Here is a 15,641-nt window from a genome sequence, read left to right as displayed (position 1 = left end):
CAGGCTATCCTGAAATGAGATCGTCGGATCTACCGAAGACTTCCTGTTTGCATCACCAGCTGTTCCTGCCCTTGACCTTTTGTTGCTCCACTTCTGTCGCCTAGTAACCTCATTCACAACAGCCTCTGCCATCAGTATTAACTAATCCCATTCATATACATTCACAACACGTCGCTGACAAAGCAGCGAGGCCCAACGACACTTCCACTTGTGACTGCAGGAGCTGGGGATCGAGCTCCAAACCTTTTGGTTGAGGGACGGCCGGCTCTACCACTGATCCACAGCCGTGTGGAATAGTTTTATGGGTCGCTGTGACAGTCTTGAAATGCAACCTTTCAAGTGTGCAGCCTCTGAGTTGAGACACAGCTGGAGACAAACAAACATTATCTCTCACACTCATACCTACATATGTAGAGTCACCAATTAGCCAAATGAGCAGGACTCGGTCTCATTAGTACAAAAATCACATATAGGTCTCTTCAGTGACCTTTACCTGTGAGTAATGATATGGAAGTGACTACTAAGCTGGAAAATGCAGACAGTCTGCTGAGGCAAAAAGGATTTAGAGAGCTCAACAGAAAGCTTCAAGCAAGCCTTAACAAGGTCGCCCCAAAGTAAAGATATATATACTGGGCATAAACTTTTTTGTAGTTGATTGAAAAGGAGTTTGAATGATCCATCAAGTTATCAACATTTAAAAAAAAAGCTTGACAGCACTCTGATTTTTAAGGGGTTAAGCAGAACAAAGAGCTGCAGATGATGAGTGATCGTGTCTTTTGATTTTTACAACATGGAAGAAAAATCTCATTTCGCTCCAGACTTTGCTGCACTTCATGTGTATGCACGTATATGTATTCATAGCACACGCAACAGTAATTACAAGGAGCCCTCAGCATCAGGAGGTCCGGTCCCGCTCGACCGGTCATTCTGCTCACGACGTCCCTCCAGCGGCTTTTTATTAGTGGTGGGAGTGTGTCGGAGTGGAGATAAGACGAGAACTACAGCTCGTCTCGACAAGAGGGGAGGGGAGGGGGAGGCAGGTGTAAGAGGGGGCGGGAGAATCAGGTGAAACAGGCGCCGGCTGGCGTGTAAAACAAGCTTTCCCCTTCCCACGATTAAGCCTCCAGGCCCCGCAGCACTCCTATCTCCAGCTTCAGGAAACTCTCAGGGTACAATTTAACGCTTGCACTGCACTGATAATACTGTCTCCGGGGCAGGAAGGAGAGAGTGATGGGCAGGGATAGAAAAAAGGGGGAAAGACAGAGGCAGATAGAGAGTGAGAAGACGGGAAAAGAGGGAGGGAGAAGACATAACAAGAGGGGGAGATAAACAGAGAAGAGGGATGTAAGAGGTGAAAGGAGGAGGAGGAGGATAAGAAGTAGGAGGAGGCAGAGGGAGTATCACCATGGAAATTACAAATGCAATCCCGGAACCCAATTTGTGTCGGTGCAAATGCTCCGACACGTGATTACACCAGAGAGAACCTGAGCGGACTGAATCATGACTTGACTGTCGACAAACTTATCTCAAGAGAGACACACTCAATTATTAATCCGCTTTTACAGCCTTATCACGGCGTGTAAAACTAGTCTTCAGTCAAAAGTGCAGGAATAACAGCTGTCCAAAAGTCAAACTACAACAGCTCCGCTTACAGGTCACGAGTGGATGTTTCATCAGGAATTTGATTTTTCTTATCAAACATGGACAAGATGTTTTTTTATTATATCAATGAATAAAAAAAACATTTAAAGAGAGTCAGAAATGACTCGTTGGTATTAGGCGTGGATGATTTTTTTGCAACAGAAACAAAAAACCCTGAATATTCATGTGAGGATAACAACATGAACACACATTAAAAACACAAAGCATCTGAATGAATATTAGCAGCAATGCCCAGTGTATCATTCAGTCTAAACATTTTTAATCTGCATACAACTTCTACACATACTGCCACAGCTTAAAGCCCCGGTGGACTCACAAAGCAAAACATGTCCACAAAACAGTCAAAAAAGAAACTCCCACCATGACTTAAGGCCCTGACACACCAAGGAGATCACCGGCCGTCAGTGAGCGGTCGTCGCCCTAGTTTTTTAGCGGTGTTACCCGTCGGCCGCCGTCTGCCTTTTTTTGGCTGATTCGCCATATTGAATCGGCGTTGGCGGTCAGGGAGAGGAAGCTCTCTGATTGGCTGTTCGGAGGTTTCATTTATCTCCAACTGTCAACACAGGTTCAGGGCCTTCAGATTTAAGTTATGCTGGCCTTATTTGTTTAAAGAGTAAAGTATGCAAACACAAAACGGTATCCAAGGCACTCTGTCCAGTAGGAAAAAGTTAAAAAGTCTTTATTATTTCATGCCTACAGGTAAAGTTAAAAGCGTGTGGTAGACCGACGCATTACAGCTCATCAGAGCCTTCATCAGGGTGCACAGGCAAAACAGTCAGATTATAGTGAAAGTCTCTGTTTCAAAAATCAGGCATTATGACGTCTATGCTACATTGGAATGAGAAAACAAAGTGTTTGACCACATGTGAGCCTCTGCATGTGTGTGTGTGTGTGTATGTCCATGTCCGTGTGTGTGTGTGTGCGTACCAGTTGTTTGGCCCGCTCTGCTTCCTGGCGTTTGTTGTGTCGATCCCGGCTCATGGCTTTAATCATCTCCTCCTTCGCTGCCTCGCTGTCTTTTTGTGCCGCCCTCGCCAAGTCCTCCTTCAGTTTTGTCTGCTGACGTTCAAACCTTTAAAGAAAAAAAAAAAAATCAACAAACATAAACAAACACGAATGATCAGTTTCTGTTTTCAACAGTCCTCTGATTACAGTCTAAATTCTTGAACACATATTTCCACCAGGGGGCAGCATTTACCACATTTCTGACATGTCATGCACAACTTTTACAGTTTTATTTTTTTCTCTAATAGTGACACAGACTTTGAGATAACTTGAGTTAAATCTTTTTCTACATCTCTTAAATTCTAGTTTTCGTTTTATTTGACCAAAGTTTTGAATTTTATGCTCAACATGTTTTTTTTTGTGTTTTAAGGGCTGCAGTAAAAAAAATAACTTTTGCCTAAAGACAGTCTGATCTGGACCTGAAGAGGCGTGCCAAATGAAGAAGATACCAGGGAAACCTTGAATGCTGACCTTCACTTTAATCTCCCTTTGTAACGTGTTAATGTCTGCTTACCGGTCTCAAACCCACAACAACTTTCTAACCCAAACTCAGTCCCAGCACAGAAGCTGTTCCACATGAGTCTGGTTCTGCTCTAGGTTTCTGCCTCTTCCTTACTCTCCTCTGTAACTTTGCTAAACGCTGCTTAGTGCTGTGCTCAGGGTGGGTTAATGTTGGGTCTTTGTAGATAATACAACAAAGAGTAAGGTCTTTTACTCGCTCTTTTGTCTCTCTTTTTTTTTTGTATGAGCTCTTCACTGACTTCACTGCGATGTTCTCTATTGTTACATATTGTGTCGTGTCCTGATTTCAACTCGGTATACATTTTGATTTAACTGTTGATGCTGTTTTTGAATATGTAGTTTTCTGTGTGCTCCTACTGCAAAACACATTTCCCCTTGAATCTGATTTATAATATAACACAGAGTGAGGTCTTTTACCTGCTTCTTTGTAAAGTGTCTTGAGATAACATTTGTTATGATTTACGCTATACAAATAAAGATTGATTGAACTGACTCCATACTGATTCAACCTGAGAGGCTATTCTTGTACTTAAATATTTAAAGCATCCCTATATAACTATTTTACATCAAAATGTTTCTGATGGTACATTAACTTAGTTTTCATTCCCACCTCCCCCTGAGACGCCTACTCTTCTTTTACTTTGTAACCGGGTTAAGCTGGTAGATTTCCCGGGAGAAGTATGAAACTTGGTGGCTGGAGATGGATTTGTGCACCTGTCAGAGTCCCTGATTTCTTGTACTTGCCTTTTCTGTTCTTCACTAGCATAGGACGTGGGTTTGCTGGTGCTGGACTGGGTCTTGGGTTGAGGCCGGCTCTGTGGGCTCTTCTGGGGTCGAGGGCTCGAAGCACCTGGACAATGACAAAGAGAGGATTTAAAAGGGAAAAACTCTTTCATTTGAACAGTAGATAACTGGGCAGTCCGTACCGTTACTGAGCATGCTTCACCCCTAAAGTTTTACTAGTGTGAGTGCCCCGATTGCACACTTCCTTGGCCCTGGCACACTTGGAAGAGGTGTGCTTTGGTAAGGTACAGTTCATGCATGAGCAAGAGCAAAAGCACGGGTACACAACGTGGACAGCCTTCATTATGGAGATATCCTGCAGTGTTCTGTCTGTATCTGACTAACAAGACTCAATAGAAGACACAACGTTAGTGATGGAGCTGTCTTGTTCTCTGTGATGACGCTAACTCGACCGCACGTCTCTTTTATTTTTTGGCTTCTTTTTTTTTTCCAATCCGCCTGTCTTGTAAACTGTGCGCACTTTATGATCACGTAAAGCATTTCATGTGTTGTATTACGACCTTATGTACAAGTGGTAAGCGTGCTCAGGCCCGGTTAGTCCTGCAGCAGTGTGAGTGCAGGCCAGCGGGGGGAATGGGGAGGGGTGGAAAAACATGCACATTATTTATAGGTTGTTTATCCTTAATGTTTCTAGGCAAACAACGTCTATTTATAGTGTCTCTGTTCTATAATAATGTTAACTTATCAAAGTAAAACATAGCATATGGCTTTAATGTAAAATATGCATTGTTGGCACAAAGGACATCATCATCTCCCGACAGGTGAGAATTAAGAGCCATGAACCAAAAACCTCAACGGTATCTCAGGGAGAATTTCCTGACAGGATTTGTAAGGAAAGTGTTTCATAATTCAAAAGTCTTCAAGACTTCTAAAAAAGTGGTAAGTGGTCAATCTATACGGTCAGATAACGCTCCAAGATTTATAAAAAGTTCCCAACATAGACACTCAACGCCTCATTGTTGTTGGAATTCCTTTAAATATAAAAACTTTGTGCGTGAAGACTGAGGTGTTCCCATCACGTTTCTTATTGCATAATCATAAGACTACAATTTTAACAAGTTTAACAGCTTTTGCTTTTTCCCTTTCAGGACGCCGTGTGCAGTAAGAATCACTGTGGTCAGTCTGAAACTTTTGGTGTGTTCAGCCTTTCTCAAATCAACTTGTTGGGAGAGCTTCAGCGAAAGCTGCATGATACCTGTGTCTTTCTTAGGGCTGGAGGTTGTTGATGGTTTGGGTTCTGGAGCAATGTTGGCCACTCCTTTCATCCTCTGGAGAACGTCTTCTGATAGCTAGACAAAGAGGGACAGAGAGCAAATTACAAAAGACGGAGATGTTAAGGTCAAAGATGCAAAAAAAGACTGAGAATAAAGGTTTTAGTTTCACCCTACAGGTTTGTGTTCTTTCAAAGTTAGTGACAAGTCTACTCGAGAATGAAGCATTGTGCACATTATGAGACGTCTTCATTTAAATATATCATCATTTAATGTTCTTTGGGTTTGGGTCAAAATGGAAACTTCCCGGGAAATAGGGTCAACTCAACTCTTCTTAATGTGTGTGTGTAAGTGTGGAGCGGGTAGAGAGGAAATTGTTAAACATAGCTACACCAAAAAACCACTGTAGACAGCCCCTGACTCACTGTTTCTATGACTCAGTGCTTTTGAATGTGCAGGCAGCGCTGGGAAGTAGGATTATCTGTACGGCTTGTCATTTTCACTTCAACAGACTATTTTACAAACAGTTCATGATCATTATGATTATGATGCACCCAAGTCAAGTGACACAACTACAACATTTAACATGCATGAGTTGCATAGGTGTATCTTCTTTATTTTGTCTTGTTGTACTTCAGTTTGGATAAACTCATCACCGCTGTTGGGTGTGTTTAAAAATTTGCTCTTCTTGCAATCCCACTCAAAAGGCTGTGAAGTTCAAAGTGCACTAACAACAATTCTCCATCTTTACAGCTAGTGGAGAACCTACAGAAGATCATTTCTGACAGCAAAAGTCAAAAACTAAAATCATAAAACTTGCAGTAGTAAAACTAGCACAAATTTCTTTTGACTTTATTATCTCTTCGTTAGGGCTTTTTGTTTCAGATTTATAATTTAATAGTTCATAACATTGCTTTGTTTTTTTTAACTATTTTTCAAAATTAGACCTTTAATTTGAAATCCTGACTTACCATGAGAGCATGATATAATCAAGGCTTAGTTAATATCATCCTTTTTTTTACTTGCATTTGGGCTTCCATAGAACGTAGTTTCATTTCCATGAAAAATGACGAGTTAAGACAGTCTGCATAGGACAACAATGAAATGACATACCTATCTAATCCATTTTTGTAATGATATGCAATGATGGAGGTTGCAATGCAAAAATCTAAAATCATTTTCACAATATGTTTTAAGGTTTGCATCTTTCTCTTCCTGTTTTTTTTATAACACACAATCCACCTATTGTTTTTACTCTCCCTGCTCATGTGCAGGTAGTCATGTTGGGACATGAATTCTACTCTACTCTACTGTGTTAAAGCAATTAAGGATTAGGTGCTCTTGGTTTCTGCAACTAATCTGCCTGTTAAAGCAGATGCAGCAGAAACCTCACCACGTTATAACATTACTGCACAAATGTATGAAATTACCTAGTTTAAAAAAAAAATTTATATTGCAGCCTCAATGCACAGAAGGTATAATTACATGCATCATTTTTAAAGACGATGTCAATTTGTATTCGTTGTTTTTAAATAATTTTAGTAGGCAGAATTCCGATATTTACAGCAGCATGTGAACGCAGCAGTGTCAAGAGGAGAACAGATAGCCATCTCCATTATACATTTTCATATTTAAAGCAACGCTGGTTTTAAGGCAAATATCCCAAAGCAAAAGACATATCTAACAAAGGAAGATACTGTTGTTAAAGCAAAAGGAAACTCACTTAAATTCACCAACACATTCTGACAAACCACCAGCGAGCTGTGACGACTGTATAGCATTTTAAACTGCTAGGTGAGCATGTTACCTCTTCTGCTAGCAAACATTGTTAGTGAATTGTAAAATAATAAAAGCTGGTAAGTAAAATGTTAATAAGCCGAATTTACCACAGGGACCTGGGGGATTCATCAATATGTTAACCATTCTCCAGCTATTTTAATTTGCCAATATTCAAAGCATGATTACATCTTGCACTCTATGCGCATGAAGTTTGGCGTAGCGAAAATAAAGGGGTTAAATCAGGTCTTCTGTCAACCTGCCCCAGCCCCTGCATCCCTTTACATCCTCCTCATGTCAGAGGCCCTCCCATGGGTTATTCACTTAATAATTATTACATTCAGAAGAAACTAGGAGCTTAATTTAACCCATGCTAACATAATGCTAACAGCTAGCTCAGATAGCAATGGGCGTCACATAAAAGTAATGTTAGCATGGTTTATCAAACGCTAGCTAAATTAGCATTACCTTGACTCCACGGAGAATCCGAACCCTGTCCTCATCATCCACACCGAAAGACACTTTTCTGGTCGTACTCTCCCCTGAGCCCATACCTTCTGGGTTTTTACGGTAATAGTGTTGAAAGTTGTCTAACGTGAAATAACGCTACTATCATGAAATAATGTTTTGTCCTGCCCAATGACAGAATAAGTGACAGATGGGATATGGGTTGCCAGATACCTTGTGAGCAAACCCCCATTTGCAATAAAGACTTGTAGACTAATAAAGTGATGAAATTGAACAAGAACTTATACAAATTATTTGTTGCACATGTAATCTTCATCCTTTTTACACATCCATTGAGGTTCAATAAAAAAGGTTCAAATGCTGTTTATTACCCATTTACAGTCAAACATGGCAACCCCAGTGTAATAATCTTAAGAACACCTGATTGAATTACGTTAACGGTCAAGAGACACATACAAACCTATACCAAAAATAGGCTTACTTTACGTAATGTCATACTTATTTAAAACTCCGATACATGAACGTTTCTCACGAAAGACAAGCACTTTACATCCTTTACAAGCATGTCTGGATATTTAGCATAAACATCAGTGTCCACACATCAGTGTTCACTTTATAGAGAAAACTTTGGGGAAACACAAAACATTCATACAACATTTAGAAAAAAGAGACAAAGTGAATATCAAAAGGAGAAATATATATATTTTTTAAAATGTTTATTATACGTCAAACTACCCAAATTAGACAGATTAAACAAAGGAGAAGGAAAAACAAAATAATTCAAGGTCATGTAAACAGTCCTACTACAGTCATACTAGACAGAAAAACACTTTTTATATAAAAGCATAAAATAGTAAAGTGTTGATTCCCTGTAGTTGAGAATGTATTCAGTGTAGCAAAACTATGAATTGACAGCTGCAAAATAAAATTCATTTTTCAAACTCGTAACTAAGAGAAGGGAAGTCAATCTGTCCACCAAGGCTACACATGAATACACTTTTTTTTATTGAATTTTTAAATAAATCTGAACTTTTATATACATATTTCAATAATGAATGTTGTAAATACAATAATACAAAAAAAACGTAAGTGGGAGACCAATTTAATTGATTTAACAGCCCACACAAAGATCCCTTTTGCATGAAATTTATAGATAACAAACAAAGTTTACATCCCACTCTGCAGAGTGATCCAGGACTCTGGCGTGTTGGAATGGATACTAAACGCTGGGTAAACCGGCTCCCTGAACACAGTCCTGAAGGTATGGAGGTGCTCCCTGCGCCCTTTGGTGCTGTGAAATATTACTGTCCCTCCCTCATAGTCCAGAGCTACCTCAATCGTCAGTGGATAATTGGTCATTTCTCCAAGAGCCACATTACAGGAGGACTGGCACACCGTCAGCTTTCCGTTTTTCCGCTGCAGCCGCCAGGACACAGAGTTGTGTCCTAGGCGACTGTGATCACCACGGCGAAGGATGCTCTTGTAGCACACACCCAGCGACCACTGGGTATTGGGACCGACTTCTACCACCCACACATGCTCGCCACTTGAGAATCCCTGGCTGCACAGGACCTGGGGTGCAGTCATAAAACGCTCTGGGTGCTCACAATACGGCTGCTTGGTGGAGCTGTACTTGACTGTGCGCAGATCATTGGAGACTATCAGGCTAGGGTGGGCGGTAACGAGGTTAAAAGTGAGGTCCAAGGGGTTAAGGAGGATGTGGAGGGAGTCTACGAGGTGGGTCATTTCTGAGCGGAAGTCTTGGGTTTTGAGGCCCACCTGGAGACGTTTGGTGATGAGCGGAGCCTTTGAGGGGATCTTTGAAGGAGTGGTACTTGCGACAACTTCTCTCAGCTCATGTTCAATCTGCATGAACCTAGAGGGAGGATAAGAATTCATTCAGCTGATCTCTTTTGACATAACTAGCTACCATGTGCTTTGCTTTGTTACTTAGCATCACATGTCTGTACTTAAGTAGGCTGAGTGACTTCACAGTCATTATCTTAAGTGCATGCAAACATGTTTTCTGGATGTGCGCGTGCAGACTTATCTGCACAAAGTGTAACAATAACAGACTGTATTTGAGAAGTGGATGTTGCCTCCAGGTCTGAAACGCTAAGCAGATGACTTGGACCGTCATTCTTTTACCTGCCAGCAGGGGACGGCAGAGTCCTTTTGTTTGCAAGCTGATATGACAACCATGCTTCTTACTTATTTCTTTAATATTTGCAATGTTAAACATGTCCATTTTTTTACAGTGTTTGCAACTTTTTTTTAAACAGTTTCTTCAACTGTTATCTGAATATCTATGCATTTATCTGTGTGGTTTCTTTGATGCTGTTAACACAGAAAACCCCTTCATTGTTGGATAAATACATCTTTATCTTATCCCATCTTAAAGTTTAATAAGTCTTCTGTTGTACCTTTTTATAAAGACGCATGTGTCCGTCTCATTGAGGACCTCTAGGGCGCTTTGCTGGGCTTCCTGCAGCTGCTGCTGTTGCATCTTGAGTGCACCCAGTCCCTGCTGCCAGCTGTTTCTGCGATGGCCTCTTTCTTCTTCCAACATTACATGTAGACGCTCCCTGTACCTGAACACAACACAACAGCATTTTAAAAAGAAGGTCAACTCGGGGGAAGTTATTTTTTTGTTCTGTGCTCACAAAGTAAACAGAACAACCAGACTGATGAAAATCATTCAGAGATAAACAAAGACTAGCCCTGCATCATAACTTCTATTTCCTTCCCTGCATTGTTCATGTTACCTTTCTGTCCCCGTCGAGCGCCATCGTGATTATTGTTTCGAGTGAAATGCTTCTATAACTTTGGTGAACATCGCCATCAAATGTGCTAAAAATGTAATCTCTAAAACTATTGTGAGAACTCTGCAGAGACCGTCCAACTCTTCATTTAGCACCACGACCACATTCAAGTTTCAATTTATTCATGAGCCTGCTTTGATTTATGAGCAAACCTCGACCCTCCTCCCATTAGCCACAACTTTATTTTAAGTGCTAATGGAATATGTTATCATGCTAGCAAACATACCTAGCCTAGGTAAATATAAAAAAAATCCTTCTTAATGCCAGCATGTCTGCATTGTTTTGCTAGCTTGTAAGCATGCTAATGTTAGCCTATAGCACCACTGATCTCAGAGTTAATGTGCTGCTAGCCTCTAAAAACTAGATATTTTTCATGTGCATTTCACCAGCAATGTGGTCATGTGTAAATAATATCTTGATGAACGAGATTGGTTACATAAAAGGATCGGTTCACACAAGCACGCATCTTTATTTGTTGGAGCTACTGCCCGGTCCTGCTCTTCAAGCCTGACAGCGGAAAGTTCTTCTGATATAAATACTTTATACTGCACTGTCACTGCCTTCACACAGTAGCCTAACTACTGTGTGAGGTGATAAACCAGTTCAACTACTATGTACTGTAAATCTAGAGGGAGGGGGGGGGGGGGGGGGGGCAGCTCTTCATTGTATTACTAAATAAGTATGTTTTATATTTGACTCACTATAGAGAAAAAACATCTCTGGGTTTATGTTATCATATGTATCGACTTGAATTTTAACATCATGCACGTGCAGATATCTTATAATTCACCCTGTTGTGTCAGGATGTTGCTTCAAATGAATTGATGTTGTGTGTTTTTAAAGTGTTATTATCCACACAAAGAAGGGAAGCAGCTCTCGTGGACGTCCACTTCAAGCCTCTGAAACATGACTTCAAGCATTATATATTCTAGTTGTGTTAAAAAAAAAAAAAAAACATCCTTACATAATAGTCCAAACACAGCCTATCTGCTCCATCAGGACAATTGAGGTGTGGTTTGATCAGATTTCGTTTAAATTGAACAAACAGCAGGTCCTGATTGCAATCAAGTCTAGACTGGAAAGGTTTGTAAATGTTTGTGGCATCACCTTTCCTTTGTCCAGCTAGGCCCTGCATGATCCAAACAGCAGGATGAGGACACGGAAAGCAAACAAACAATCTGACACTGCTCAAAGTCAGATCTCAGATCAGAAAACTGTGTTCAGGAACTAAGTGTTTCAGTGTATCTGCATTTCAGAGGCAGTATGGTCTGAGTGCACTATTACCTGTCCACTAGAGCAGCGATATTCTCCATCACTGTGACGGCCGTGTTCACCAGTTTGTCTCCCACAGCTTCAGACGCTCCCTGCTCCTCGGCCGTCTTCTGTAGGAGACTCTCAGTCACCTGCAGCCGACTGGAAACCATCTGCAAACAAACATGTAACACATATGGCAGCTGTCTGTTCACCAGTAAGAAGAAAATCTGGAAGGACTAGGTGGTTATTTCTGGTAACAGGGTGTTAAGAAGGGACTCATAACCACATGAGTAATGTGAATCTGTCACCTGGAACAAAACAGAAAACTCCCTTTTGCCTATTCATTAAGTCATTATGCCCTCACGTCAATATTCTTTTTACTTAACCGCTCTAAAGCGTCATGAGCCATGTGCCTCAGGCCACTTTCAAAACTGAAAATGAATCATTCCACAACATAAGGCCTCGTCAACATTACAAAACAATCTGCACTCTTTAAACCACTCTGTCTGTTTACACGTCTGTTTTCTGAATTTAATGAAAACCAATCTTATGAAGTACTTCTAAAAGGAAACTAAACGACTGGTTCAAACCCAAGAAAACGTTCAACATTATTTTCATGTGTTTTAAATTCATAGACTACAATTGGACAATTTAGCCACCATGGTGTCGACCACTGGTTTTCTGGAAAAATGTTCTGAAACCTTGAGTTTGGCTGCTGCCATGAGTTTTGTTTTGTTGAGTTGAGTTTTTTTTTAGCCATTATGGACCATATTTGGATGACAGGTGGGATCTTGAGGGGAGGGAGGGGGCAAGGAAAAACTAAGTCATCAGTTAAGACCACTGCTAGCCAGGGATGGCAGAAGGATTTTTTTCTCCCAGTGCTTAAGGGGGAGCTTGACTAATATGTTGGGCTGTTTTTACAGGTTATTTAAAAAGAAACCAAAACTACCAAAATACGTGAGGGGGCTTTACCGGGGCAAGGACCGATTTGTGATTGGGTACATCTATAGTTTATGGTAACTGTAATATTAGATTATCATTTTGGTTAGCAAAAATACAAAGCTAAAAGGAAGAGTAAGTCGGAGCTGCTCCAACAGGCTAGGAGACACCTCAAATGTTGTGATGCATTTCATCAAATGAGAATTGGAGCAGTTGCTGCTGTGCTGACTTAGTCTGCCTTTTGCTTTTACATTTATATCTGTTTGTCTAGCACCCAGCACCCAAAGATTCTGATCTGTGTGCTGTTTGATTTTTTAAATTTTTTTTTAGCAAAAACAAACAACAACAAATATACCAACAACAAACTTCTCAGAGTGTTCAAAGATAAGACTTTTTCTCTGGTCCCTTTAGTAAAGACTTAGTCACACTAAAACATATCCTGCTGTATGCTTCACTAAATGGGACCTTAATGTAATTATCATACAAGATGAAGATCCTTCTGTACTGATGGAAACATGAAAGTAAAGCGATTAGGACCACAAACACTAGGAAATATTATAAATCAAGTGAGAAGATTGCTTATTTCCTAAAACACTTTCCACACAGTTTGACTAATTTTGCAACCAGTGGAGTTGCCCCCTGCTTGCCATTAGGAAAAATGCAGGTTTAAGATGCTTCCCCCCCCACAGAAAGCTCCAGGATGGTATTGAGAATATTATAACTAAAAATAAAGCATTCATCTGATTATTAAAACACGGCCCTCTGTATTCTTTAGTAATGTTATTCTATTTGTAGATGAAGCTGCACTGCTTCAAGACTACAGTATGAAGAATCTCTTTGTCATTAAAGTGAGGTACCTTGCTGCGGCTCTCCAGCGCTCGTCTCATCTCCTCTTCGGCCACACTGAAGGTAAGAATGTCGTGCGTCTGATGAAAGCCCTCTACGAAGCACGTGGCGCACAGCAAGGCCATGTCGCTGGAGCAGAAGTACTCAAAGGGACGCCGGTGGATTTCACAGCCCCTCATCCCCAGCTCCCCCGCGGGCTCCACCACAGTGTGACCCCTGAACGACTCCTTCTCCTGGTGCCTCTGGAGGTGCCTGGAGCACAGCGACACCTCGCACTTCAGGCAGGTCTTCACCGCCAGCGACTGCTCGTCGATGCAGTGGTCGCAGAAAACCTCCGCACCCTCGGACTCGGTCTCAGTCCGCCTGCTCAGGAGGGAGGCAGTGGCTTGGTAACCCTCGATGATGCTGCAGAGTTTAAAGTTCTTCTGCAGGGTATTCACGCTCTGAAATTCCACACGGCACTCCGGGCAACGTGGAAGTGTTTCGACGACAGAGTCCGCTGTCATCTTGATACAGACTCGACAGTAGTTGTGGCCACAGGGGAGAACCACCGGATCTGAGTAGAGCTGGAGGCAGATGGGGCAGCTCAGCTCGTAGGCCAACTGCTCCTCCGGCTTGCAAGAAGACATGATGGGAGCTGATGAAGCTTTAATCGATCAGTTTTCTTCTCTTCGCACTCTTTTAGTCAAAACCTCCTTTCCATCCGACTTCACCACCACCTTTTATCTCTTGTTTCTTCTTCTCTCAGTCGCTTCCTCCTGACCGCACTGAAACAACAGAGACAGTGACAACAGGTAACAACAGGCAGAATGCAGAGCAAACAAGGAAGTCTGCACCTCTTAACTATTTATCAGAATGGCAGGAGGTGCAGTTACAAATGTGTTCAGAGCAGCATTCCTACCGAAGAGGCCCGGCTACCTGTGCCGCAGGAACACAAACCAGCATAAGGGCTGCTGTTGACTGTCCAAATATGAGACATGTGAACTCATTTTGGAAATTTGAGAAAGAGTTACTGTAAATGTCAGGAGTACTCTTTCCTCCTTGGAAGCTACAGAGCACAAATACTCCATGCAAAGTCTAATGTTGATCATTTTGTTGTTCAGTCTTGATTAATCGAAAGAAAACTGAGTTTAGATCTCAAGAAAACACAAGAATTGTATTCATTATGCCAGGGAAACTGAGTAAAAGAAAGGTATTGATGTATATCCGCTTAGGGCTTCCATATAAGTCAAATCAAGGCCAGTTTATTTATAAAGCACATTTGAGAACAACCAAGGTTTAGCAACAGGATTTACTAAGTTAAAAAGGTACAACAAGATAACAAAATACATCAAAATAATAGTTTCATCTGTCCCATCTTGAAGAGAGAAGAGATGTGTCTTCAAAAAGGTTTTAAAGCATTCAAAAGTGAGGCCAGGTCGTATATGGTAGTGGTAAGCTGTTCAGGTTAGAAAAAGCGACTGCAAAGACTTTAAGCACTCACATAAGGCAACCTGTACCGTGTCCAAGCACTTTGACCCCTAAGTTCCAGCTGTGTTGACTTTGGATGTCCTGATGCGGACTTGACCGTTTTTTATCTTGGACTCCGCCTGTCTTTTAAACTTAAGCACGCTTCATGATGATGTTTAGCAATACTTTTGTGTACAAGAGGTAACCGTGCTCAGGCCCGTTTAGTCCTGGAGCAGTGTGAGCGGAGATCAACGGGGGAATGGGGAGAGGGGGCAACTGGGCCTAGTGTGAGTGCTCCCTTAGGCACATTCAGGAGCAGCTGATGACGATGATGGTTGACCTCAGTGCTTTCACAAGAGAAAACATTAAGGTAAGGCAAGGTTATCTTGTGTAGCATCTGCACACTGACCTGGGCTCAGTTGTTCAAAAGTAATCCAACAGGATTTAAGATATCTGATAAGAGTAAGTCTTGAAATCCGTTTGTTCAAAAGAATAAAAGGAGAAACTAATCGGATGGGATCAGGTTCATCAATCCTGATTTTGATCCGGATACACTTCCTGTTTGTTCAATTACTAATCATCAAAAAGCATCATTCACAAACATTAAGAATTTACTTTAAAGCAGCTGTGAGGATCTTTCTGTTTGTGTGGATTCTGGCGCCCCCTGTGGACAAAGTAGCACTAAGAACTGGTAATCCTGAACAGTCTGGACCTGGATCAGGGTGATCCTATCCAGTTTTTCTTTAAACAACCAGGATTAAAGTGAAATGGATGATGTGATCCTTTGTAGAAAAAGAGTGGTTATCCAAATTCTGAACATTTTTATTGTGATTAAACCTTTTGAACAAGCCGCATGGGGAAATTGTTTTGGTGTGCTTTTATG

At 41.3% G+C, this 15,641-nt stretch overlaps 2 protein-coding genes and 1 long non-coding RNA gene across 4 annotated transcripts in view; 1 reads left to right on the top strand and 2 right to left on the bottom strand.

Annotated features, from left to right (window-relative positions):
- chchd6a (coiled-coil-helix-coiled-coil-helix domain containing 6a) overlaps positions 1-7,654 on the bottom strand; it is a 64,530-nt gene extending 56,876 nt beyond the window's left edge. The window contains exons 1-4 of one of the 2 annotated variants that reach the window (XM_061058485.1): positions 7,449-7,654; positions 5,189-5,282; positions 3,934-4,039; positions 2,590-2,734 (exon numbers count right to left, since the gene is read on the bottom strand). In XM_061058485.1, coding sequence (XP_060914468.1) covers positions 2,590-2,734; positions 3,934-4,039; positions 5,189-5,282; positions 7,449-7,532 — 429 coding nt within the window. In that variant the 5' untranslated portion in view covers positions 7,533-7,654. The remainder of the gene's footprint in view (positions 1-2,589; positions 2,735-3,933; positions 4,040-5,188; positions 5,283-7,448) is intronic. The other variant, XM_061058486.1, reaches the window with a different exon arrangement.
- The window catches only part of LOC132990309 (uncharacterized), a 163,099-nt gene that overhangs the window by 32,192 nt on the left and 115,266 nt on the right, over positions 1-15,641 (top strand). The window lies entirely within an intron of this gene.
- On the bottom strand, positions 7,998-14,148 carry LOC132990303 (E3 ubiquitin/ISG15 ligase TRIM25-like). The gene is made up of 4 exons (XM_061058476.1): positions 13,321-14,148; positions 11,555-11,694; positions 9,872-10,039; positions 7,998-9,324 (listed from the first exon to the last, which is right to left on the bottom strand). Exons 1-4 carry the CDS (start codon positions 13,936-13,938, stop codon positions 8,616-8,618), a joined length of 1,635 nt encoding a protein of 544 aa, XP_060914459.1. The 5' UTR covers positions 13,939-14,148; the 3' UTR covers positions 7,998-8,615.

The sequence above is a fragment of the Labrus mixtus genome, chromosome 15 (assembly GCF_963584025.1).
Source record: "Labrus mixtus chromosome 15, fLabMix1.1, whole genome shotgun sequence".
NCBI classification, from domain to species: Eukaryota; Metazoa; Chordata; class Actinopteri; order Labriformes; family Labridae; genus Labrus; species Labrus mixtus.
This window is presented reverse-complemented; position numbering and strand designations above follow the sequence as displayed.

Excerpts from the sequence above, each read along its gene's own strand:
- LOC132990303 (XM_061058476.1), bottom strand. The coding sequence starts at position 13,938 with ATGTCTTCTTGCAAGCCGGAGGAGCAGTTGGCCTACGAGCTGAGCTGC. Across the intron at positions 10,040-11,554 it reads ATCGCTGCTCTAGTGGACAG|GTACAGGGAGCGTCTACATG; the intron begins GTAATAGTGCAC and ends TGTTGTGTTCAG. Across the intron at positions 9,325-9,871 it reads ACATGCGTCTTTATAAAAAG|GTTCATGCAGATTGAACATG; the intron begins GTACAACAGAAG and ends TCCTCCCTCTAG.